The 25,189-nt window shown below is 54.7% G+C and overlaps 1 protein-coding gene across 1 annotated transcript in view; it reads right to left on the bottom strand.

The window, feature by feature from the left end:
* Nucleotides 1-9,543: 9,543 nt before the first annotated feature.
* LOC137355860 (ras-related protein Rab-1B) overlaps nt 9,544-25,189 on the bottom strand; it is a 38,788-nt gene continuing 23,142 nt past the window's right edge. The window contains exons 5-6 of the mRNA XM_068021452.1: nt 17,337-17,468; nt 9,544-14,324 (exon numbers count right to left, since the gene is read on the bottom strand). Coding sequence (XP_067877553.1) covers nt 14,130-14,324; nt 17,337-17,468 — 327 coding nt within the window. The 3' untranslated portion in view covers nt 9,544-14,129. The remainder of the gene's footprint in view (nt 14,325-17,336; nt 17,469-25,189) is intronic.

The raw sequence follows: 25,189 nt of genomic DNA on the forward strand, positions 1-25,189 counted from the left end.
GTGTGCGTTGGTGAGTGTACGTTGGTTAGTGTACGTTGGTTAGTGTGCGTTGGTGAGTGTGCGTTGGTTACTGTACGTTGGTGAGTGTGCGTTGGTTAGTGTACGTTGGTTGGTGTACGTTGGTTAGTGTGCGTTGGTGAGTGTGCGTTGGTGAGTGTGCGTTGGTGAGTGTGCGTTGGTGAGTGTGCGTTGGTGAGTGTGCGTTCGTTAGTGTGCGATGGTGAGAGCGCGTTGGTGAGTGCGCGTTGGTGAGTGCGCGTTGGTGAGTGTCAATTGGTTAGTGTGCGTTGGTTAGTGTGCGTTGGTGAGTGTGCGTTGGTTACTGTGCGTTGGTTAGTGTGCGTTGGTTACTGTGCGTTGGTTAGTGTGCGTTGGTGAGTGTACGTTGGTGTGTGTACGTTGGTGTGTGTGCGTTGGTGAGTGTGCGTTGGTGAGTGTGCGTTGGTGAGTGTGCGTTGGTGAGTGTACGTTGGTGTGTGTACGTTGGTGTGTGTACGTTGGTTAGTGTACGTTGGTGAGTGTGCGTTGGTGAGTGTGCGTTGGTGAGTGTACGTTGGTGAGTGTACGTTGGTGAGGGTGCGTTGGTGAGGGTGCGTTGGTTAGTGTGCGTTGGTGAGTGTACGTTGGTTAGTGTGCGTTGGTGCGTGTGCGTTGGTGAGTGTGCGTTGGTGAGTGTGCGTTGGTTAGTGTGCGTTGGTGAGTGTGCGTTGGTGAGTGTGCGTTGGTGAGTGTGCGTTGGTTAGTGTGCGTTGGTTAGTGTGCGTTGGTGAGTTTGGGTTGGTGAGTGTGCGTTGGTTAATGTGCGTTGGTGAGTGTGCGTTGGTTAGTGTGCGTTGGTTAGTGTGCGTTGGTTAGTGTGCGTTGGTGAGTGTGCGTTGGTGAGTGTGCGTTGGTGAGTGTAAATTGGTTAGTGTGCGTCGGTGAGTGTGCGTCGGTGAGTGTGCGTCGGTGAGTGTATGTTGGTGTGTGTACGTTGGTTAGTGTACGTTGGTGAGTGTGCATTGGTGAGTGTGCGTTGGAGAGTGTACGTTGGTTAGTGTGCGTTGGTGCATGTGCGTTGGTGAGTGTGCATTGGTGAGTGTGCGTTGGTGAGTGTGCGTTGGTGAGTGTACGTTGGTGAGTGTACGTTGGTTAGTGTGCGTTGGTGCGTGTGCGTTGGTGAGTGTGCATTGGTGAGTGTGCGTTAGTTAGTGTGCGTTAGTTAGTGTGCGTTGGTGAGTGTGCGTTGGTGAGTGTGCGTTGGTGAGTGTGCGTTGGCGAGTGTGCGTTGGCGAGTGTGCGTTGGTTAGTGTGCGTTGGTGAGTGTACGTTGGTGAGTGTACGTTGGTTAGTGTGCGTTGGTGAGTGTGCGTTGGTGAGAGTGCGTTGGTGAGTGTGCGTTGGTTAGTGTGCGTTGGTTAGTGTGCGTTGGTGAGTGCGCGTTGGTGAGTGCGCGTTGGTGAGTGCGCGTTGGTGAGTGTGCGTTGGTGAGTGTGCGTTGGTGCGTGTGCGTTGGTTAGTGTGCGTTGGTTAGTGTGCGTTGGTTAGTGTGCGTTGGTTAGTGTGTGTTGGTGAGTGTGCGTTGGTGAGTGTACGTTGGTGAGTGTGCGTTGGTGAGTGTGCGTTGGTGAGTGTGGGTTGGCGAGTGTACGTTGGTTAGTGTGCGTTCGCGAGTGTACGTTGGTTAGTGTACGTTGGCGAGTGTACGTTGGTGAATGTGCGTTGGTGAGTGCGTTGGTGAGAGTGCGTTGGTGAGTGTGCGTTGGTGAGTGTGCGTTGGTGAGTGTGCGTTGGTGAGTGTACGTTGGTTAGTGTGCGTTGGTTAGTGTGCGTTGGTTAGTGTGCGTTGGTTAGTGTGCGTTGGTGAGTTTGCGTTGGTGAGTGTGCGTTGGTGAGTGCAGGTTGGTTAGTGTACGTTGGTGAGTGTACGTTGGTTAGTGTGCGTTGGTGAGTGTGCGTTGGTGAGTGTGCGTTGGTGAGTGTAAATTGGTTAGTGTGCGTTGGTGAGTGTGCGTTGGTGAGTGTGCGTTGGTTGGTGTACGTTGGTGAGTGTGCGTTGGTGAGTGTGCGTTGGTGAGTGTGCGTTGGTTAGTGTACGTTAGTCAGTGTACGTTGGTGAGTGTGCGTTGGTGAGTGTGCGTTGGTGAGTGTGCGTTGGTGAGTGTACGTTGGTGAGTGTACGTTGGTTAGTGTGCGTTGGTTAGTGTGCGTTGGTGAGTGTGCGTTGGTGAGTGTACGTTAGTGAGTGTAAATTGGTTAGTGTGCGTTGGTGAGTGTGCATTGGTGAGTGTGCGTTGGTGCGTGTGCGTTGGTGAGTGTGCGTTGGTGAGTGTGCGTTGGTGAGTGTACGTTGGTGAGTGTACGTTGGTGAGTGTGCGTTGGTTAGTGTGCGTTGGTGAGTGTGCGTTGGTGAGTGTACGTTGGTTAGTGTGCGTTGGTGAGTGTGCGTTGGTGAGTGTAAATTGGTTAGTGTGCGTTGGTGAGTGTGCGTTGGTGAGTGTGCGTTGGTGCGTGTGCGTTGGTGAGTGTGCGTTGGTGAGTGTACGTTGGTTAGTGTACGTTGGTTAGTGTACGTTGGTTAGTGTGCGTTGGTGAGTGTGCGTTGGTGAGTGTGCGTTGGTGAGTGTGCGTTGGTGAGTGTGCGTTGGTGAGTGTAAATTGGTTAGTGTGCGTTGGTGAGTGTGCGTTGGTGAGTGTGCGTTGGTTGGTGTACGTTGGTGAGTGTGCGTTGGTGAGTGTGCGTTGGTGAGTGTGCGTTGGTTAGTGTACGTTAGTCAGTGTACGTTGGTGAGTGTGCGTTGGTGAGTGTGCGTTGGTGAGTGTGCGTTGGTGAGTGTACGTTGGTGAGTGTACGTTGGTTAGTGTGCGTTGGTTAGTGTGCGTTGGTGAGTGTGCGTTGGTGAGTGTACGTTAGTGAGTGTAAATTGGTTAGTGTGCGTTGGTGAGTGTGCATTGGTGAGTGTGCGTTGGTGCGTGTGCGTTGGTGAGTGTGCGTTGGTGAGTGTGCGTTGGTGAGTGTACGTTGGTGAGTGTACGTTGGTGAGTGTGCGTTGGTTAGTGTGCGTTGGTGAGTGTGCGTTGGTGAGTGTACGTTGGTTAGTGTGCGTTGGTGAGTGTGCGTTGGTGAGTGTAAATTGGTTAGTGTGCGTTGGTGAGTGTGCGTTGGTGAGTGTGCGTTGGTGCGTGTGCGTTGGTGAGTGTGCGTTGGTGAGTGTACATTGGTTAGTGTACGTTGGTTAGTGTACGTTGGTTAGTGTGCGTTGGTGAGTGTGCGTTGGTGAGTGTGCGTTGGTGAGTGTGCGTTGGTGAGTGTGCGATGGTGAGTGTGCGTTGGTTAATGTACGTTGGTTGGTGTACGTTGGTTAGTGTGCGTTGGTGAGTGTGCGTTGGTGAGTGCGCGTTGGTTCGTGTGCGATGGTGAGTGCACGTTGGTGAGTGCGCGTTGGTGAGTGCGCGTTGGTGAGTGCCAATTGGTGAGTGTGCGTTGGTGAGTGTGCGTTGGTGAGTGTGCGTTGGTTAGTATGCGTTGGTGAGTGTGCGTTGGTGAGTGTGCGTTGGTGAGTGTGCGTTGGTGAGTGTGCGTTGGTGAGTGTGCGTTGGTGAGTGTACGTTGGTGGGTGTACGTTGGTGAGGGTGCGTTGGTGAGGGTGCGTTGGTGAGGGTGCGTTGGTTAGTGTGCGTTGGTTAGTGTGCGTTGGTGAGTGTACGTTGGTGAGTGTACGTTGGTTATTGTGCGTTGGTGCGTGTGCGTTGGTGAGTGTACGTTGGTGAGTGTACGTTGGTGAGTGTACGTTGGTGAGTGTACGTTGGTGAGTGTACGTTGGTGAGTGTGCGTTGGTGAGTGTGCGTTGGTTACTGTGCGTTGGTGAGTGTGCGTTGGTGAGTGTGCGTTGGTGAGTGTACGTTGGTGTGTGTACGTTGGTGTGTGTACGTTGGTGAGTGTGCGTTGGTGAGTGTGCGTTGGTGAGTGTGCGTTGGTGAGTGTACGTTGGTGAGGGTGCGTTGGTTAGCGTGCGTTGGTGAGTGTACGTTGGTTAGTGAGCGTTGGTGCGTGTGCGTTGGTGAGTGTGCGTTGGTGAGTGTGCGTTGGTTAGTGTGCGTTGGTGAGTGTACGTTGGTGAGTGTGCGTTGGTGAGTGTGCGTTGGTTAGTGTGCGTTGGTGAGTTTGGGTTGGTGAGTGTACGTTGGTTAGTGTGCGTTGGTGAGTGTGCGTTGGTTAGTGTGCGTTGGTGAGTGTGCGTTAGTTAGTGTGCGTTAGTTAGTGTGCGTTGGTGAGTGTGCGTTGGTGAGTGTGCGTTGGTGAGTGTGCGTTGGTGAGTGTGCGTTGGTGAGTGTACGTTGGTGAGTGTGCGTTGGTGAGTGTGCGTTGGCGAGTGTACGTTGGTTAGTGTGCGTTGGCGAGTGTACGTTGGTTAGTGTGCGTTGGTGAGTGTACGTTGGTGAGTGTACGTTGGTTAGTGTGCGTTGGTGAGTGTGCGTTGGTGAGAGTGCGTTGGTGAGAGTGCGTTGGTGAGAGTGCGTTGGTGAGTGTGCGTTGGTGAGTGTGCGTTGGTGAGTGTACGTTGGTTAGTGTGCGTTGGTGAGTGTGCGTTGGTGAGTGTGCGTTGGTGAGTGTACGTTGGTGAGTGTGCGTTGGTGAGTGTGCGTTGGTGAGTGTGCGTTGGTGAGTGTAAATTGGTTAGTGTGCGTTGGTGAGTGTGCGTTGGTGAGTGTGCGTTGGTGAGTGTGCGTTGGTGAGTGTGCGTTGGTTAGTGTGCGTTGGTTAGTGTGCGTTGGTTAGTGTGCGTTGGTTAGTGTGCGTTGGTGAGTGTGCGTTGGTGAGTGCGCGTTGGTGAGTGTACGTTGGTGAGTGTACGTTGGTGAGTGTGCGTTGGTGAGTGTGGGTTGGCGAGTGTACGTTGGTTAGTGTGCGTTCGCGAGTGTACGTTGGTTAGTGTACGTTGGCGAGTGTACGTTGGTGAATGTGCGTTGGTGAGTGTATGTTGGTGAGAGTGCGTTGGTGAGAGTGCGTTGGTGAGTGTGCGTTGGTGAGTGTGCGTTGGTTAGTGTGCGTTGGTGAGTGTACGTTGGTTAGTGTGCGTTGGTGAGTTTGCGTTGGTGAGTGTGCGTTGGTGAGTGTGCGTTGGTGAGTGTGCGTTGGTGAGTGTGCGTTGGTGAGTGTGCGTTGGTGAGTGTGCGTTGGTGAGTGCAGGTTGGTTAGTGTACGTTGGTGAGTGTACGTTGGTTAGTGTGCGTTGGTGAGTGTGCGTTGGTGAGTGTAAATTGGTTAGTGTGCGTTGGTGAGTGTGCGTTGGTGAGTGTGCGTTGGTTGGTGTGCGTTGGTGAGTGTGCGTTGGTGAGTGTGCGTTGGTGAGTGTGCGTTGGTTAGTGTACGTTAGTCAGTGTGCGTTGGTGAGTGTGCGTTGGTGAGTGTGCGTTGGTGAGTGTACGTTGGTGAGTGTACGTTGGTGAGTGTGCGTTGGTTAGTGTGCGTTGGTTAGTGTGCGTTGGTGAGTGTGCGTTGGTGAGTGTGCGTTGGTTAGTGTGCGTTGGTGAGTGTGCGTTGGTGAGTGTAAATTGGTTAGTGTGCGTTGGTGAGTGTGCGTTGGTGAGTGTGCGTTGCTGAGTGTGCGTTGGTGCGTGTGCGTTGGTTAGTGTACGTTGGTTAGTGTGCGTTGGTGAGTGTGCGTTGGTGAGTGTGCGTTGGTTAGTGTACGTTGGTGAGTGTGCGATGGTGAGTGTGCGTTGGTTAGTGTACGTTGGTTGGTGTGCGTTGGTTAGTGTGCGTTGGTGAGTGTGCGTTGGTGAGTGCGCGTTGGTGAGTGCGCGTTGGTGAGTGCGCGTTGGTGAGTGCGCGTTGGTGAGTGCCAATTGGTGAGTGTGCGTTGGTGAGTGTGCGTTGGTGAGTGTACGTTGGTGAGTGTACGTTGGTGAGTGTGCGTTGGTGAGTGTGCGTTGGTGAGTGCGCGTTGGTGAGTGCGCGTTGGTGAGTGCGCGTTGGTGAGTGCGCGTTGGTGAGTGCGCGTTGGTGAGTGTCAATTGGTTAGTGTGCGTTGGTGAGTGTACGTTGGTGAGTGTGCGTTGGTGAGGGTGCGTTGGTGAGGGTGCATTGGTGAGGGTGCATTGGTGAGGGTGCGTTGGTGAGGGTGCGTTGGTGAGGGTGCGTTGGTGAGGGTGCGTTGGTTAGTGTGCGTTGGTGCGTGTGCGTTGGTGAGTGTGCGTTGGTGAGTGTGCGTTGGTGAGTGTGCGTTGGTGAGTGTGCGTTGGTTAGTGTGCGTTGGTTAGTGTGCGTTGGTGAGTGTACGTTGGTTAGTGTGCGTTGGCGAGTGTACGTTGGTTAGTGTGCGTTGGTGAGTGTACGTTGGTGAGTGTACGTTGGTTAGTGTGCGTTGGTGAGTGTGCGTTGGTGAGAGTGCGTTGGTGAGAGTGCGTTGGTGAGAGTGCGTTGGTGAGAGTGCGTTGGTGAGTGTGCGTTGGTGAGTGTACGTTGGTTAGTGTGCGTTGGTGAGTGTGCGTTGGTGAGTGTGCGTTGGTGAGTGTACGTTGGTGAGTGTGCGTTGGTGAGTGTGCGTTGGTGAGTGTGCGTTGGTGAGTGTGCGTTGGTGAGTGTAAATTGGTTAGTGTGCGTTGGTGAGTGTGCGTTGGTGAGTGTGCGTTGGTGAGTGTGCGTTGGTGAGTGTGCATTGGTGCGTGTGCGTTGGTTAGTGTGCGTTGGTTAGTGTGCGTTGGTTAGTGTGCGTTGGTTAGTGTGCGTTGGTGAGTGTGCGTTGGTGAGTGCGCGTTGGTGAGTGTACGTTGGTGAGTGTGCGTTGGTGAGTGTGGGTTGGCGAGTGTACGTTGGTTAGTGTGCGTTCGCGAGTGTACGTTGGTTAGTGTACGTTGGCGAGTGTACGTTGGTGAATGTGCGTTGGTGAGTGTATGTTGGTGAGAGTGCGTTGGTGAGAGTGCGTTGGTGAGTGTGCGTTGGTGAGTGTGCGTTGGTTAGTGTGCGTTGGTGAGTGTGCGTTGGTGAGTGTGCGTTGGTGAGTTTGCGTTGGTGAGTGTGCGTTGGTGAGTGTGCGTTGGTGAGTGTGCGTTGGTGAGTGTGCGTTGGTGAGTGCAGGTTGGTTAGTGTACGTTGGTGAGTGTACGTTGGTTAGTGTGCGTTGGTGAGTGTGCGTTGGTGAGTGTAAATTGGTTAGTGTGCGTTGGTGAGTGTGCGTTGGTGAGTGTGCGTTGGTTGGTGTGCGTTGGTGAGTGTGCGTTGGTGAGTGTGCGTTGGTGAGTGTGCGTTGGTTAGTGTACGTTAGTCAGTGTGCGTTGGTGAGTGTGCGTTGGTGAGTGTGCGTTGGTGAGTGTACGTTGGTGAGTGTACGTTGGTTAGTGTGCGTTGGTTAGTGTGCGTTGGTGAGTGTGCGTTGGTGAGTGTGCGTTGGTGAGTGTGCGTTGGTGAGTGTGCGTTGGTTAGTGTGCGTTGGTGAGTGTGCGTTGGTGAGTGTAAATTGGTTAGTGTGCGTTGGTGAGTGTGCATTGGTGAGTGTGCATTGGTGAGTGTGCGTTGCTGAGTGTGCGTTGGTGCGTGTGCGTTGGTGAGTGTGCGTTGGTTAGTGTACGTTGGTTAGTGTGCGTTGGTGAGTGTGCGTTGGTGAGTGTGCGTTGGTGAGTGTGCGTTGGTTAGTGTACGTTGGTGAGTGTGCGATGGTGAGTGTGCGTTGGTTAGTGTACGTTGGTTGGTGTGCGTTGGTTAGTGTGCGTTGGTGAGTGTGCGTTGGTGAGTGTGCGTTGGTGAGTGCGCGTTGGTTCGTGCGCGTTGGTGAGTGCGCGTTGGTGAGTGCGCGTTGGTGAGTGCGCGTTGGTGAGTGCGCGTTGGTGAGTGCGCGTTGGTGAGTGTGCGTTGGTGAGTGCGCGTTGGTGAGTGCGCGTTGGTGAGTGCGCGTTGGTGAGTGCGCGTTGGTGAGTGCGCGTTGGTGAGTGCGCGTTGGTGAGTGCGCGTTGGTGAGTGTCAATTGGTTAGTGTGCGTTGGTGAGTGTACGTTGGTGAGTGTGCGTTGGTGAGGGTGCGTTGGTGAGGGTGCATTGGTGAGGGTGCGTTGGTGAGGGTGCGTTGGTGAGGGTGCGTTGGTGAGGGTGCGTTGGTGAGGGTGCGTTGGTTAGTGTGCGTTGGTTAGTGTGCGTTGGTGCGTGTGCGTTGGTGCGTGTGCGTTGGTGAGTGTGCGTTGGTGAGTGTGCGTTGGTGAGTGTGCGTTGGTGAGTGTGCGTTGGTGAGTGTGCGTTGGTTAGTGTGCGTTGGTTAGTGTGCGTTGGTTAGTGTGCGTTGGTTAGTGTGCGTTGGTTAGTTTGGGTTGGTGAGTGTACGTTGGTTAGTGTGCGTTGGTGAGTGTGCGTTGATGAGTGTGCGTTGGTTAGTGTGCGTTGGTGAGTGTGCGTTGGTGAGTGTAAATTGGTTAGTGTGCGTCGGTGAGTGTGCGTCGGTGAGTGTGCGTCGGTGAGTGTGCGTCGGTGAGTGTGCGTCGGTGAGTGTGCGTCGGTTAGTGTGCGTCGGTTAGTGTGCGTCGGTTAGTGTGCGTCGGTTAGTGTGCGTCGGTTAGTGTGCGTCGGTTAGTGTGCGTCGGCGAGTGTGCGTCGGCGAGTGTGCGTCGGCGAGTGTGCGTCGGCGAGTGTGCGTCGGTTAGTGTGCGTCGGTTAGTGTGCGTCGGCGAGTGTACGTCGGTTAGTGTGCGTTGGTGAGTGTGCGTTGGTGAGTGTGCGTTGGTGAGTGTGCGTTGGTGAGTGTGCGTTGGTGAGTGTGCGTTGGTGAGAGTGCGTTGGTGAGAGTGCGTTGGTGAGTGTGCGTTGGTGAGTGTGCGTTGGTGAGTGTGCGTTGGTGAGTGTGCGTTGGTTAGTGTGCGTTGGTGAGTGTGCGTTGGTGAGTGTAGGTTGGTTAGTGTACGTTGGTGAGTGTGCGTTGGTGAGTGTGCGTTGGTGAGTGTGCGTTGGTGAGTGTAAGTTGGTTAGTGTGCGTTGGTGAGTGTGCGTTGGTGAGTGTGCGTTGGTGCGTGTGCGTGTGCGTTGGTTAGTGTGCGTTGGTTAGTGTGCGTTGGTGAGTGTGCGTTGGTGAGTGTGCGTTGGTGAGTGTGCGTTGGTGAGTGTGCGTTGGTGAGTGTGCGTTGGTGAGTGTGCGTTGGTGAGTGTGCGTTGGTGAGTGTGCGTTGGTTAGTGTGCGTTGGTGAGTGTGCGTTGGTTAGTGTGCGTTGGTTAGTGTGCGTTGGTGAGTTTGGGTTGGTGAGTGTACGTTGGTTAGTGTGCGTTGGTGAGTGTGCGTTGGTGAGTGTGCGTTGGTGAGTGTGCGTCGGTGAGTGTGCGTCGGTGAGTGTGCGCCGGTGAGTGTGCGCCGGTGAGTGTGCGCCGGTGAGTGTGCGTCGGTGAGTGTGCGTCGGTGAGTGTGCGTCGGTGAGTGTGCGTCGGTGAGTGTGTGCAGTGCTCCACGTGTGCCTGTTTTCGCTGGGCAGTGCCCGGCCAAGTGTGAGATGGCGGTCTCGGGGGTGGGGTGGCCAGTACCCTGCACAATCTCCCAGTACCTCCCCAGGACTGGGCCATCCAGCACCCCATTGAAAGACAGAGACCATGTTGAGAAAACAGAGATCCAGTAGAGACTTTATTTTACTTCTATAAAGTCACAAGGTTGTAAAATCATGATAACCAGGGACGACCTCAGTATTAACGGCAGGAAAATGTGGTCGCTATTATTTTTACAAAAAGAACAATGTCTGGACCTGTGCTCACAGTCGAAATGCAAAGATTTTCAAAACACAAATAAACCGTCAGGAGACAGAGATCTATTATATACATCATACTTTTAGAGGGATAGAGGGTCAGAATTACTGTGGGGGGGGGGGGGTGGGGAGGGAGGTGAGAGAGACAGAGACAGGCACAGAGAGAGACAAACAGTGAGAGAGAGACAGAGACAGAGAGAGAGACAGTGTGTGACAGAGTCTCACACACACACCGACAGACACAGTGAGAGAGTCCGACACACAGACACACACACACACAGGCACAGAGAGAGACAAACAGTGAGAGAGAGACACAGACAGAGAGAGAGAGACAGTGTGTGACAGAGTCTCACACACACACCAACAGACACAGTGAGAGAGTCCGACACACAGACACACACACACACAGGCACAGAGAGAGACAAACAGTGAGAGAGAGACACAGACAGAGAGAGAGAGACAGTGTGTGACAGAGTCTCACACACACACCGACAGACACAGTGAGAGAGTCCGACACACAGACACACACACACACAGGCACAGAGAGAGAGAGAGAGACAGACAGACACAGAGTGATGCCAAAACCTCAGGGACATGCCAACAGCCTCCATTCCAACAGTGAGTCAACAAACCCCTCCTCAGGGAGCTCAGCGCAACTTCCGAATGATCAGGCAAACCCAGAAAGACGGTCCCTTCCCCATCCATGCCCCCCAGTCCCTCCCACTCTACCCTCCCCTCCTCCCAGCCTACCTCTCTCTCTCTCTCCTCCTTTCCCCTACCTCCCCTTCTTCCACCAACTGAGAATTCAGTCTAATCTTCAAGGGATCACTCCCACCACCACCTCAGACATCCGCCTACTCCCCTACAAGTGGCAACTCTCACCGGAGCACAGGGTCCCCATGGGATTTTCATTTTGAGCCCAGTGAATGGCACTGGGATATTCAACTATGGGAGCATCATAGTCCCCAGCCTACCCACCAGAACCAGAAAAAGGGGTCACTGGGTAGTGATCGGTGACAGGAAACCTGATTTCACCCAGCCCGCCTCATCCTATTCCGAGCACAGGGGAAGATGGCGAGGGTCCGGGTAACTGTAGACCCCCCACTGGTACCCCTCCCAACCACCTTGGGGCTGGATCTCCCAGAGGCCTCTGGTCAATAGTGCAACTATAGGGGGGGTGGAGCAGGTGACAAATGGATGGACAGACACAGGATGGAGTTTAATGTACAGGGAGAGTCGGGGTACAACAGAGGGACGAAGGGGAGGGGGAGAGTCGGGGTACAGTAGAGGGACAGAGGGAGGGGAGGCGGTGTTAAAGGGAGGGGAGGGTCTGGTCAGGAGAGGGACAGAGGGAGGGGGGGGCAGTGTTAAAGGGAGGGGAGGGTCTGGTCAGGAGAGGGACAGAGGGAGGGGAGGGCAGTGTTAAAGGGAGGGGAGGGTCTGGTCAGGAGAGGGACAGAGGGAGGGGGGGCGGTGTTAAAGGGAGGGGAGGGTCGGGGTACAGTAGAGGGACAGAGGGAGGGGAGGCGGTGTTAAAGGGAGGGGAGGGTCTGGTCAGAAGAGGGACAGAGGGAGGGGGGGCGGTGTTAAAGGGAGGGGAGGGTCTGGTCAGGAGAGGGGCAGAGGGAGGGGGGGCGGTGTTAAAGGGAGGGGAGGGTCTGGTCAGGAGAGGGACAGAGGGAGGGGGGCAGTATTAAAGGGAGGGGAGAGTCGGGGTACAGTAGAGGGACAGACGGAGGGGAGGCGGTGTTAAAGGGAGGGGAGGGTCTGGTCAGGAGAGGGACAGAGGGAGGGGAGGGGCGGTGTTAAAGGGAGGGGAGGGTCTGGTCAGGAGAGGGACAGAGGGAGGGGAGGGGCGGTGTTAAAGGGAGGGGAGGGTCTGGTCAGGAGAGGGACAGAGGGAGGGGGGGGGTGGTGTTAAAGGGAGGGGAGAGTCGGGGTACAGTAGAGGGACAGACGGAGGGGAGGCGGTGTTAAAGGGTGGGGAGGGTCTGGTCAGGAGAGGGACAGAGGGAGGGGAGGGCAGTGTTAAAGGGAGGGGAGGGTCTGGTCAGGAGAGGGACAGAGGGAGGGGGGGGCAGTGTTAAAGGGAGGGGAGGGTCTGGTCAGGAGAGGGACAGAGGGAGGGGAGGGCAGTGTTAAAGGGAGGGGAGGGTCTGGTCAGGAGAGGGACAGAGGGAGGGGGGGGCGGTGTTCAAGGGAGGGGAGGATCTGGTCAGGAGAGGGACAGAGGGAGGGGGGGGGCGGTGTTAAAGGGAGGGGAGGGTCTGGTCAGGAGAGGGACAGAGGGAGGGGGGGGCGGTGTTAAAGGGAGGGGAGGGTCTGGTCAGGAGAGGGACAGAGGGAGGGGGGGCAGTGTTAAAGGGAGGGGAGGGTCTGGTCAGGAGAGGGACAGAGGGAGGGGGGGGCGGTGTTAAAGGGAGGGGAGGGTCGGGGTACAGTAGAGGGACAGAGGGAGGGGAGGCGGTGTTAAAGGGAGGGGAGGGTCTGGTCAGAAGAGGGACAGAGGGAGGGGGGGCGGTGTTAAAGGGAGGGGAGGGTCTGGTCAGGAGAGGGGCAGAGGGAGGGGGGGCGGTGTTAAAGGGAGGGGAGGGTCTGGTCAGGAGAGGGACAGAGGGAGGGGGGCAGTATTAAAGGGAGGGGAGAGTCGGGGTACAGTAGAGGGACAGACGGAGGGGAGGCGGTGTTAAAGGGAGGGGAGGGTCTGGTCAGGAGAGGGTCAGAGGGAGGGGAGGGGCGGTGTTAAAGGGAGGGGAGGGTCTGGTCAGGAGAGGGACAGAGGGAGGGGAGGGGCGGTGTTAAAGGGAGGGGAGGGTCTGGTCAGGAGAGGGACAGAGGGAGGGGGGGGCAGTGTTAAAGGGAGGGGAGGGTCTGGTCAGGAGAGGGACAGAGGGAGGGGAGGGGCGGTGTTAAAGGGAGGGGAGGGTCTGGTCAGGAGAGGGACAGAGGGAGGGGAGGGCAGTGTTAAAGGGAGGGGAGGGTCTGGTCAGGAGAGGGACAGAGGGAGGGGGGGGCAGTGTTAAAGGGAGGGGAGGGTCTGGTCAGGAGAGGGACAGAGGGAGGGGAGGGGCGGTGTTAAAGGGAGGGGAGGGTCTGGTCAGGAGAGGGACAGAGGGAGGGGGGGGGTGGTGTTAAAGGGAGGGGAGAGTCGGGGTACAGTAGAGGGACAGACGGAGGGGAGGCGGTGTTAAAGGGTGGGGAGGGTCTGGTCAGGAGAGGGACAGAGGGAGGGGAGGGCAGTGTTAAAGGGAGGGGAGGGTCTGGTCAGGAGAGGGACAGAGGGAGGGGGGGGCAGTGTTAAAGGGAGGGGAGGGTCTGGTCAGGAGAGGGACAGAGGGAGGGGAGGGCAGTGTTAAAGGGAGGGGAGGGTCTGGTCAGGAGAGGGACAGAGGGAGGGGGGGGCGGTGTTCAAGGGAGGGGAGGATCTGGTCAGGAGAGGGACAGAGGGAGGGGGGGGGCGGTGTTAAAGGGAGGGGAGGGTCTGGTCAGGAGAGGGACAGAGGGAGGGGGGGGCGGTGTTAAAGGGAGGGGAGGGTCTGGTCAGGAGAGGGACAGAGGGAGGGGGGGCAGTGTTAAAGGGAGGGGAGGGTCTGGTCAGGAGAGGGACAGAGGGAGGGGGGGGCGGTGTTAAAGGGAGGGGAGAGTCAGGGTACAGTAGAGGGACAGAGGGAGGGGGGGCGGTGTTAAAGGGAGGGGAGGGTCTGGTCAGGAGAGGGACAGAGGGAGGGGGGGGGGCGGTGTTAAAGGGAGGGGAGAGTCGGGGTACAGTAGAGGGACAGAGGGAGGGGGGGCAGTGTTAAAGGGAGGGGAGGGTCTGGTCAGGAGAGGGACAGAGGGAGGGGGGGCAGTGTTAAAGGGAGGGGAGGGTTGGTCAGTACAAAACTGGGAGTTACTACCAAACCAACACTTCAGCGACTGACCCGGAGAAGCCCTGAATGTATCTGAGCTTTTAATTAATTTGGATCACACAGAGACAAGGACACGCAAAGGAATCCACACAGGACACACACACAAGTGCACGCAACAGGCAGACAGACAGACACAGGGCTGGAGACGGGACGGGAGATAGAGACGAGCTCAGACTGAGACAATCTGCCGTTTCATTTCTCTCCGTCCCCCTCTCTCTCTCTCTCTGCGTGCAGTGTCTCGATGGGCCAGGGAAGTGCAGGGTGGGGGGGGGGGGGGGGGGGGGTGGTGTGTCACCATGATTGGCAGTCCTAGCGGGATCCGAGGCAGGAAATGTGCCTGTGACTGGGAGCAAAGGGCTCCTCTGGGGACCTGTAATGAACATTCTGCCCCATCCTCTCCCTCCCACCTCTCCTGTTCCAGGAGAGGAGGTACCAACTGCCAACCGCCAAAGACAAAGCAGCTTTCCGTTCATCCCTCCACACAGACACACACGCACACAGAGATACTCACACCACACACAACCTCTCTCTCTCAGCAGCACCCTCCTCCAGAGGGCTTGACAGGGGAGCTGTCAATTTTCAGGTTGGGCCTGTCACTGCCCACAGTAGCCCCAGGACCCATCCTCTTCTTAATCTCGGCCGCCATAGTCATGAAGGCTTGCTCCACGTTGGTGGCGTTCTTCGCACTGGTCTCCAGAAATGGGATCCCCAGCGAGTCCGCAAATTCCTGCCAAGAGCAACAAACATTTCCATTTTCAAAACAGCTGCAAGCCGGACGACGGCAGAGTGGAAGAGGATGGAGTCTGTCCCATTACTCTCCAGGCAGCCCTTCGCCACACCCCATTGCTCCAGTCTGACCTCACGGCAAACCCAGTGTCAGAGGGTCAGTACTGAAGGTATGCTGAGGGTCAGTGTGTGTGGGACCCGTACCCCAGTGACAGTCAGTGTGTGTGGGACCCGTACCCCAGTGACAGTCAGTGTGTGAGGGACCCATACCCCAGTGACAGTCAGTGTGTGTGGGACCCGTACCCCAGTGAGAGTCAGTGTGTGTGGGACCCGTACCCCAGTGAGAGTCAGTGTGTGTGGGACCCGTACCCCAGTGAGAGTCAGTGTGTGTGGGACCCGTACCCCAGTGAGAGTCAGTGTGTGTGGGACCCGTACCCCAGTGAGAGTCAGTGTGTGTGGGACCCGTACCCCAGTGAGAGTCAGTGTGTGTGGGACCCGTATCCCAGTGAGGGTCAGTGTGTGGGACCCATACCCCAGTGACAGTCAGTGTGTGTGGGACCCGTACCCCAGTGAGGGTCAGTGTGTGTGGGACCCGTACCCCAGTGAGAGTCAGTGTGTGTGGGACCCGTATCCCAGTGAGGGTCAGTGTGTGGGACCCATACCCCAGTGACAGTCAGTGTGTGGGACCCGTACCCCAGTGACAGTCAGTGTGTGTGGGACCCGTACCCCAGTGAGAGTCAGTGTGTGTGGGACCCGTATCCCAGTGAGGGTCAGTGTGTGGGACCCGTACCCCAGTGAGAGTCAGTGTGTGTGGGACCCGTATCCCAGTGAGGGTCAGTGTGTGGGACCCGTACCCCAGTGAGGGTCAGTGTGTGGGACCCATACCCCAGTGAGGGTCAGTGTGTGTGGGACCCGTACCCCAGTGACAGTCAGTGTGTGTGGGACCCGTACCCCAGTGAGAGTCAGTGTGTGTGGACCCGTACCCCAGTGAGAGTCAGTGTGTGTGGGACCCGTACCCCAGTGAGAGTCAGTGTGTGTGTGGGACCCGTACCCCAGTGAGGGTCAGTGTGTGGGACCCATACCCCAGTGACAGTCAGTGTGTGTGGGACCCGTACCCCAGTGAGGGTCAGTGTGTGGGACCCATACCCCAGTGACAGTCAGTGTGTGTGGGACCCGTACCCCAGTGAGGGTCAGTGTGTGTGGGACCCGTACCCCAGTGAGAGTCAGTGTGTGTGGACCCGTACCCCAGTGAGAGTCAGTGTGTGGGGGACCCGTATCCCAGTGAGGGTCAGTGTGTGGGACCCGTACCCCAGTGAGGGTCAGTGTGTGGGACCCGTACCCCAGTGAGAATCAGTGTGTGTGGGACCCGTACCCCAGTGAGAGTCAGTGTGTGTGGGACCCGTACCCCAGTGAGGGTCAGTGTGTGTGGGACCCGTACCCCAGTGAGAGTCAGTGTGTGTGGGACCTGTACCCCAGTGAGAGTCAGCGTGAGTGGGACCCGTACCCCAATGAGAGTCAGTGTGTGTGGGACCCGTACCCCAGTGAGAGTCAGTGTGTGTGGGACCCGTACCCCAGTGAGAGTCAGGGTGTGTGGAACCTGTACCCCAGTGAGAGTCAGTGTGTGTGGGACCCGTACCCCAGTGAGAGTCAGTGTGTGTGGGGCCCGTACCCCAGCGAGAGTCAGTGTGTGTGGGGCCCGTACCCCAGCGAAAGTCAGTGTGTGTGGGACCTGTACCCCAGTGAGAGTCAGCGTGAGTGGGACCCGTACCCCAATGAGAGTCAGTGTGTGTGGGACCCGTACCCCAGTGAGAGTCAGTGTGTGTGGGACCCGTATCCCAGTGAGAGTCAGTGTGTGTGGGACCCGTATCCCAGTGAGAGTCAGTGTGTGTGGGACCCGTATCCCAGTGACAGTCAGTGTGTGTGGGACCCGTATCCCAGTGACAGTCAGTGTGTGTGGGACCCGTACCCCAGCGAGAGTCAGTGTGTGTGGAACCCGTACCCCAGTGAGAGTCAGTGTGTGTGGAACCCGTACCCCAGTGAGAGTCAGTGTGTGTGGGACCCGTACCCCAGTGAGAGTCAGTGTGTGTGGGACCCGTACCCCAGTGAGAGTCAGTGTGTGTGGGACCCGTACCCCAGTGAGAGTCAGTGTGTGTGGGACCCGAACCCCAGTGACAGTCAGTGTGTGTGGGACCCGTACCCCAGTGAGAGTCAGTGTGTGTAGGACCCGTACCCCAGTGAGAGTCAGTGTGTGTGGGACCCGTATCCCAGTGACAGTCAGTGTGTGTGGGACCCGTACCCCAGCGAGAGTCAGTGTGGGTGGAACCCGTACCCCAGTGAGAGTCAGTGTGTGTGGAACCCGTACCCCAGTGAGAGTCAGTGTGTGTGGGACCCGTACCCCAGTGAGAGTCAGTGTGTTTGGGACCCGTACCCCAGTGAGAGTCAGTGTGTGTGGGACCCGTACCCCAGTGAGAGTCAGTGTGTTTGGGACCCGTACCCCAGTGAGAGTCAGTGTGTGTGGGACCCGTACCCCAGTGAGAGTCAGTGTGTGTGGGACCCGAACCCCAGTGAGAGTCAGTGTGTGTAGGACCCGAACCCCAGTGACAGTCAGTGTGTGTGGGACCCGTACCCCAGTAACAGTCAGTGTGTGTGGGACCCGTACCCCAGGGAGAGTCAGTGTGTGTGGGACCCGTACCCCAGTGAGAGTCAGTGTGTGTGGGTCCCGTACCCCAGTGAGAGTCAGTGTGTGTGGGACCCGTACCCCAGTGAGGGTCAGTGTGTGTGGGACCCGTACCCCAGTGAGAGTCAGTGTGTGTGGGTCCCGTACCCCAGTGAGAGTCAGTGTGTGTGGGACCCGTACCCCAGTGAGAGTCAGTGTGTGTGGGACCCGTACCCCAGTGAGAGTCAGTGTGTGTGGGTCCCGTACCCCAGTGAGAGTCAGTTCAAGGAGGTCGGCTGTGGGATTAAATGGAAGAATGGAGGACCCTGTTCTGTCCCTGCCCTCTCCCCTCCTCACCTTTGCTGTCGTGTAATCCACCACTTTTTTGGTTGTTAGGTCACATTTGTTTCCCACTAATAACTTGTTGACGTTTTCGCTAGCGTAACGATCAATCTCCTGGAGCCACTGCTTTACATTATTGTAGGACTCCTGTGTTGGGAGAGAACAGGGTTACAACATGGAACAGAGACTGGCCCTTCCTACGGCCCCGAGCCTGGCCCCTCCTTCGGCCCCGAGACTGGCCCCTCCTTCGGCCCCGAGACTGGCCCCTCCTTCGGCCCCGAGACTGGCCCCTCCTTCGGCCCCGAGACTGGCCCCTCCTTCGGCCCCGAAACTGGCCCCTCCTTCGGCCCCGAAACTGGCCCCTCCTTCGGCCCCGAAACTGGCCCCTCCTTCGGCCCCGAAACTGGCCCCTCCTTCGGCCCCGAAACTGGCCCCTCCTTCGGCCCCGAAACTGGCCCCTCCTTCGGCCATGCCTTCACTGCTGAAACCCTCATCAACATCAGATTCCCCATGTACACTGATGGCACCCAGCTCTTCTCCCACCTCCCCTCACCTCCACCCCCAGCTGTCCCTCATTCCCTTCCCCAGCTCTCCCTCACCATCACCTCTCTCATCCCCTCCAATGCCCATGTGATCTGTCTGACTCCTTATCTGACATCCAGTACCGGATGCGCAGAAACCTTCTCCAACTAAATATGGGGAAGACTGAAGTCACTGTCCACTGACCCTGCCACTACCTGCTCCCTTCTATTATTAAAGAAGTCTTAACAACACACTGATAAACACATATGAACATAGGAATTAGGAGCTGGAGTAGGCAGCAGTATGATCAAAGTCACCGTGGTTTTACTAAAGGGAGATCCTGTTTGACAAATTTATTCAACATTTTTGAGGATGTAACTAGTAGGGTAGATAAAGGAGAACCAGTAGATGTAGTATACCTGGATTTTCAAAAGGCATTCGACAAGGAGTCACACAGAAGTATAATAGACAAGGGCTCATGGAGTTGGGGGTAATATATTAGCGTGGATAGAGGATTGGTTAATGGACAGCAAGCAGAGTAGGGGTAAAAGGGGCATTTTCAAGTTGTCAGGCAGTGAATAGTGGAGTTCCACAAGGATCAGTGCTGGGGCCTCAGCTATTTACAATTTATATTAATGACTTAGATGAAGAGTCAGAGAGTAACGTATCTAAAATATAAGCAACTGTGGATGCTAGAAAGTGCTGGAAACACTCAGCAGGTCAGGCAGCATCTGTGGAGAGCGAGGCAGTGTTAACATTTCAGGTTTCATCGGAACAGGTTTCATCAGAGTAATGTATCTTAAGTTTGCTGATGATACAAAGGCAGGTGGAAAGGTAAGCTGAGGGGAAGGGCACAGAGAGGCTACAAAGAGATATATACAGATGAAGTGAGTGGGCAACGAGATGGCAGGTGCAGTATAATGTTGGGAAGTGTAAAGATATTTTTGGAAAGGTGTGCGACTTGTAAATGTTGATGTTCAGACGGACTTGGGTGTGCTTGTACAAAGTTAGCACGCAGGGACAGCAAGCAATTAGGAAGGCAAATGGTATGTTGGCCTTCATTGCAAGGGGATTGGTGTACAGGAATAAGGAAGTATTGCTACAATTGTACAGGGTATCCTCACTGGATACGGGCGAGGTGCCAGAGGATTGGAGGTCAGTGAACTTTATACCATTGTTTAAAAAGGATGCGAGGTTTAGGCCAAATAATTATAGGCCGGTCAGTCTGACCTCGGTGGCGGGTAAATTATGAGAATCTATTCTGAGGGACAGGATAAACTGCCACTTAGAAAGGCATGGATTAATCAGAGACAGCCAGCATGGATTTGTTAAGGGAAGGACATGTCTTACTAGGGCAACACAATGGCGCAGTGGTTAGCACCGCAGCCTCACAGCTCCAGCGACCCGGGTTCAATTCTGGGTACTGCCTGTGTGGAGTTTGCAAGTTCTCCCTGTGTCTGCGTGGGTTTCCACCGGGTGCTCTGGTTTCCTCCCACAGCCAAAGACTTGCAGGTTGATAGGTAAATTGGCCATTGTAAATTGCCCCTAGTGTAGGTAGGTGGTAGGAGAATGGTGGGGATGTGGTAGAGAATATGGGATTAATGTAGGATTAGGATAAATGGGTGGTTGTTGGTTGGCACAGACTCAGTGGGCCGAAGGGCCTGTTTCAGTGCTGTATCTCAAAATAAAAATAAATAAAACTTAATTGAATTCTTTGAGGAAGTAACAAGAAGGATTGATGAGGGTAGTGCAGTGGATGTGGTCTACATGGATTTTAGTAAGGCATTTGACAAGGTCCTACATGGCAGACTGGTCAATAAAATGAAAGGGGAATGTGACAGAAAGCAAAGGGTAGTAGTCGATGGATGTTTTTGTGAATGGAAAGTGGTTTCCAGTGGAGTTCCACAGGGCTCAGTGTTGGGTCCCTTGCTGTTTGTTGTATATATGAATGATTTGGACTTAAATCTGGGAGGCATGATTGGGAAATTTGCTGAGGACACAAAATCTGGCCGTGTAGTTGATAGTGAAGAGGAAAGCTGTAGACTCCAGAATGATATCAGTGGTTTGGTTGAATGGGCAGGAAAGTGGCAAATGGAATTCAATCCAGAGAAGTGTGAGGTAATGCGTTTGGGGAGGGCAAATAAAGCAAGGGAATACACAATAAACAGGAGGATATTGAGAGGGGTAGAAGAAGTGAGAGACCTTGGACTGCATGTCCACAGGTCCCTGAAGGTGACAGGACAGGTAGGTAGAGTGGTGAGGAAGGCATATGGAATGCTTTCCTTTACTGGCCGAGGTATAGAATACAAAAGCAGGATGTGATGCTGGAACTGTACAAAACGCTTGTTAAACCACAGCTGGAGTATTGTGTACAGTTCTGGTCACCACATTACAGAAAGGACATACTTGCTCTGGAGAGAGTACAGAGGAGATTTACAAGAATGTTGCCAGGGCTTGAAAGTTGCAGCTGTGAGGAAAGATTGGATAGGCTCGGGTTGTTTTCCTTAGAACAGAGGAAGCTGAGGGGTGACTTAATTGAGGTGTCCAAAATTATGCGGGGCCTAGATAGAGTAGACAGGAAGGACCTGTTTCCCCCAGCGGAGAGGTCAATTATCAGGGAGCACAGATTTAAGGTGATTGGTAGAAGGATTAGAGAGGACATGAGGTAAAACTTTTTCACCCGGAGGGTGGTGGGTGTCTGGAATTCACTGCCCAGATCGGTGGTGGAGGCAGAAATCCTCAATTCTGGACATGCACCTGAAGTGCTGTAACCTGCAAGGCTACGGACCAGGTGCTGGAAGGTGAAATCAGATTGGGTGGCTAGTTTTTTCGGCCGGCACGGACACGATGGGCTGAATGGCCTCCTTCTGTGCTGTAATTTTCCTAGGGTTTTGATGAGAACACATCTGGAATACTGTGTGCAGTTTTGGTCTCCACATTTAAGAAAGGATATACTTGCATTGGAGACAGTGCAGTGAAGGTTCACAAGATTGGTCCCTGTGATGAGGGGGTTGTCCTACGATGAGAGACTAAGTAACTTGGGTCTGTATTCTCTGGAGTTTAGAAGAATGAGAGGTGATCTCATTGAAACATATACGATTCTAAAGGGGCTGGATAGGGTAGACACTGAGATTGTTTCCACTGGTCGGGGAATCTAAAACACGGGGGCGCAGTCTCAGGATAAGGGACTGATCATTCAGAACTGATGAGGAAAAATTACTTCACTCAAAGGGTTGTAAATCTTTGGAATTCTCGATCCCAGAGGGTTGTGGATGCTCCATCATTGAATATATTTAAGGTTGGGATAGACAGATTTTTGGTGTCTCAGGGAATCAAGGTATAAGGGGAGCAGCGGGAAAGTGGGATTGAAGCCACGATGGTATTGAATGGCGGAGCAGGCTCGAGGGGCCTCATTTGCATCCCACTGTCCCTTCACTCCACCAAGATTCTATCTAAAAAGAGCTGACGGAGGGGACTACAAGCCCAGATGCAGCGGATGGGAGGGTTAGGGGACTGGAAGGATGAAGTTTGATGGAGAGTTAGGAGACTGGAGAGATGGTCTTCGATGGAGAGATAGGGGACTGGAGAGATGGTCTTCGATGGAGAGATAGGGGACTGGAGAGATGGTCTTCGATGGAGAGATAGGGGACTGGAGGGATGGTCTTCGATGGAGAGTTAAGGGACTGGAGGGATGGTCTTCGATGGAGAGTTAAGGGACTGGAGGGATGGTCTTCGATGGAGAGTTAAGGGACTGGAGGGATGGTCTTCGATGGAGAGTTAAGGGACTGGAGGGATGGTCTTCGATGGAGAGTTAAGGGACTGGAGGGATGGTCTTCGATGGAGAGTTAAGGGACTGGAGGGATGGTCTTCGATGGAGAGTTAAGGGACTGGAGGGATGGTCTTCGATGGAGAGTTAAGGGACTGGAGGGATGGTCTTCGATGGAGAGTTAAGGGACTGGAGGGATGGTCTTCGATGGAGAGTTAAGGGACTGGAGGGATGGTCTTCGATGGAGAGTTAAGGGACTGGAGGGATGGTCTTCGATGGAGAGTTAAGGGACTGGAGGGATGGTCTTCGATGGAGAGTTAAGGGACTGGAGGGATGGGCTTCGATGGAGAGTTAAGGGACTGGAGGGATGGTCTTCGATGGAGTTAAGGTCTTCGATGGAGAGTTAAGGGACTGGAGGGATGGTCTTCGATGGAGAGTTAAGGGACTGGAGGGATGGTCTTCGATGGAGAGTTAAGGGACTGGAGGGATGGTCTTCGATGGAGAGATAGGGGACTGGAGGGATGGTCTTCGATGGAGAGTTAAGGGACTGGAGGGATGGTCTTCGATGGAGAGTTAAGGGACTGGAGGGATGGTCTTCGATGGAGAGTTAAGGGACTGGAGGGATGGTCTTCGATGGAGGGATAGGGGACTGGAGGGATGGTCTTCGATGGAGAGTTAAGGGACTGGAGGGATGGTCTTCGATGGAGAGTTAAGGGACTGGAGGGATGGTCTTCGATGGAGAGATAGGGGACTGGAGGGATGGTCTTCGATGGAGAGCTAGGAGATTGGAGGGATGGTCTTCGATGGAGAGCTAGGAGATTGGAGGGATGGTCTTCGATGGAGAGCTAGGAGATTGGAGGGATGGTCTTCGATGGAGAGATAGGAGACTGGAGGGATGGTCTTCGATGGAGAGATAGGAGACTGGAGGGATGGTCTTCGATGGAGTGATAGGAGATTGGAGGGATGGTCTTCGATGGAGAGATAGGAGACTGAAGGGATGGTCTTCGATGGAGAGGTAAGGGACTGAAGCGATGGTCTTCGATGGAGAGATAGGAGACTGAAGGGATGGTCTTGAATGGTGAGATAGGAGACTGAAGGGATGGTCTTGAATGGTGAGATAGGAGACTGAAGGGATGGTCTTCGATGGAGAGATAGGAGACTGGAGGGATGGTCTTCGATGGAGAGTTAAGGGACTGGAGGGCTGGTCTTCGATGGAGAGATAGGAGACTGAAGGGATGGTCTTCGATGGAGAGATAGTAGACTGAAGGGATGGTCTTCGATGGAGAGATAGGAGACTGGAGGGATGGTCTTCGATGGAGAGCTAGGAGATTGGAGGGATGGTCTTCGATGGAGAGTTAAGGGACTGGAGGGATGGTCTTCGATGGAGAGCTAGGAGATTGGAGGGATGGTCTTCGATGGAGAGATAGGAGACTGAAGACATGGTCTTCGATGGAGAGATGGGAGACTGAAGGGATGATCTTCGATGGAGAGATAGGAGACTGGAGGGATGGTCTTCGATGGAGAGTTAAGGGACTGGAGGGATGGTCTTCGATGGAGAGTTAAGGGACTGGAGGGATGGTCTTCGATGGAGAGATAGGAGATTGGAGGGATGGTCTTCGATGGAGAGATAGGAGACTGGAGGGATGGTCTTCGATGGAGAGATAGGAGACTGGAGGGATGGTCTTCGATGGAGAGATAGGAGACTGGAGGGATGGTCTTCGATGGAGAGATAGGAGATTGGAGGGATGGTCTTCGATGGAGAGATAGGAGACTGGAGGGATGGTCTTCGATGGAGAGATAGGCGACTGGAGGGATGGTCTTCGATGGCGAGCTAGGAGACTGGAGGGATGGTCTTCGATGGAGAGATAGGAGACTGGAGGGATGGTCTTCGATGGAGAGATAGGAGACTGGAGGGATGGTCTTCGATGGAGAGATAGGAGATTGGAGGGATGGTCTTCGATGGAGAGATAGGAGACTGAAGGGATGGTCTTCGATGGAGAGATAGGAGACTGAAGGGATGGTCTTCGATGGAGAGATAGGAGATTGGAGGGATGGTCTTCGATGGAGATAGGAGACTGAAGGGATGGTCTTCGATGGAGAGATAGGAGACTGAAGGGATGGTCTTCGATGGAGAGATAGGAGATTGGAGGGATGGTCTTCGAAGGAGAGCTTGGAGATTGGAGGGATCGTCTTCGATGGAGAGATAGGAGACTGGAAGGATGGTCTTCGATGAAGAGATAGGAGACTGGAAGGATGGTCTTCGATGGAGAGATCGGAGATTGGAGGGATGGTCTTCGATGGAGAGATAGGAGATTGGAGGGATGGTCTTCGATGGAGAGCTAGGAGATTGGAGGGATGGTCTTCGATGGAGAGCTAGGAGATTGGAGGGATGGTCTTCGATGGAGAGCTAGGAGATTGGAGGGATGGTCTTCGATGGAGAGATAGGAGACTGGAGGGATGGTCTTCGATGGAGAGTTAAGGGACTGAAGGGATGGTCTTCGATGGAGAGATAGGAGACTGAAGGGCTGGTCTTCGATGGAGAGATAGGAGACTGAAGGGCTGGTCTTCGATGGAGAGATAGAAGACTGGAGGGATGGTCTTCGATGGAGAGATAGGAGATTGGAGGGATGGTCTTCGATGGAGAGTAAAGGGACTGAAGGGATGGTCTTCGATGGAGAGTTAAGGGACTGGAGGGATGGTCTTCGATGGAGAGTTAAGGGACTGAAGGGATGGTCTTCGATGGAGAGATAGGAGACTGAAGGGCTGGTCTTCGATGGAGAGATAGGAGACTGAAGGGCTGGTCTTCGATGGAGATATAGAAGACTGGAGGGATGGTCTTCGATGGAGAGATAGGAGATTGGAGGGATGGTCTTCGATGGAGAGTAAAGGGACTGAAGGGATGGTCTTCGATGGAGAGATGGGAGACTGAAGGGATGGTCTTCGATGGAGAGATAGGAGACTGAAGGGATGGTCTTCGATGGAGAGATAGGAGATTGGAGGGATGGTCTTCGATGGAGAGTTAAGGGACTGGAGGGATGGTCTTCGATGGAGAGCTAGGAGATTGGAGGGATGGTCTTCGATGGAGAGATAGGAGACTGGAGGGATGGTCTTCGATGGAGAGTTAAGGGACTGGAGGGATGGTCTTCGATGGAGAGTTAAGGGACTGGAGGGATGGGCTTCGATGGAGAGTTAAGGGACTGGAGGGATGGGCTTCGATGGAGAGTTAAGGGACTGGAGGGATGGGCTTCGATGGAGAGTTAAGGGACTGGAGGGATGGTCTTCGATGGAGAGTTAAGGGACTGGAGGGATGGTCTTCGATGGAGAGTTAAGGGACTGGAGGGATGGTCTTCGATGGAGAGTTAAGGGACTGGAGGGATGGTCTTCGATGGAGAGTTAAGGGACTGGAGGGATGGTCTTCGATGGAGAGTTAAGGGACTGGAGGGATGGTCTTCGATGGAGAGTTAAGGGACTGGAGGGATGGTCTTCGATGGAGAGATAGGGGACTGGAGGGATGGTCTTCGTTGGAGAGATAGGGGACTGGAGGGATGGTCTTCGATGGAGAGTTAAGGGACTGGAGGGA

Source organism: Heterodontus francisci, chromosome 44 (assembly GCF_036365525.1).
Source record: "Heterodontus francisci isolate sHetFra1 chromosome 44, sHetFra1.hap1, whole genome shotgun sequence".
Classification (NCBI taxonomy): Eukaryota; Metazoa; Chordata; class Chondrichthyes; order Heterodontiformes; family Heterodontidae; genus Heterodontus; species Heterodontus francisci.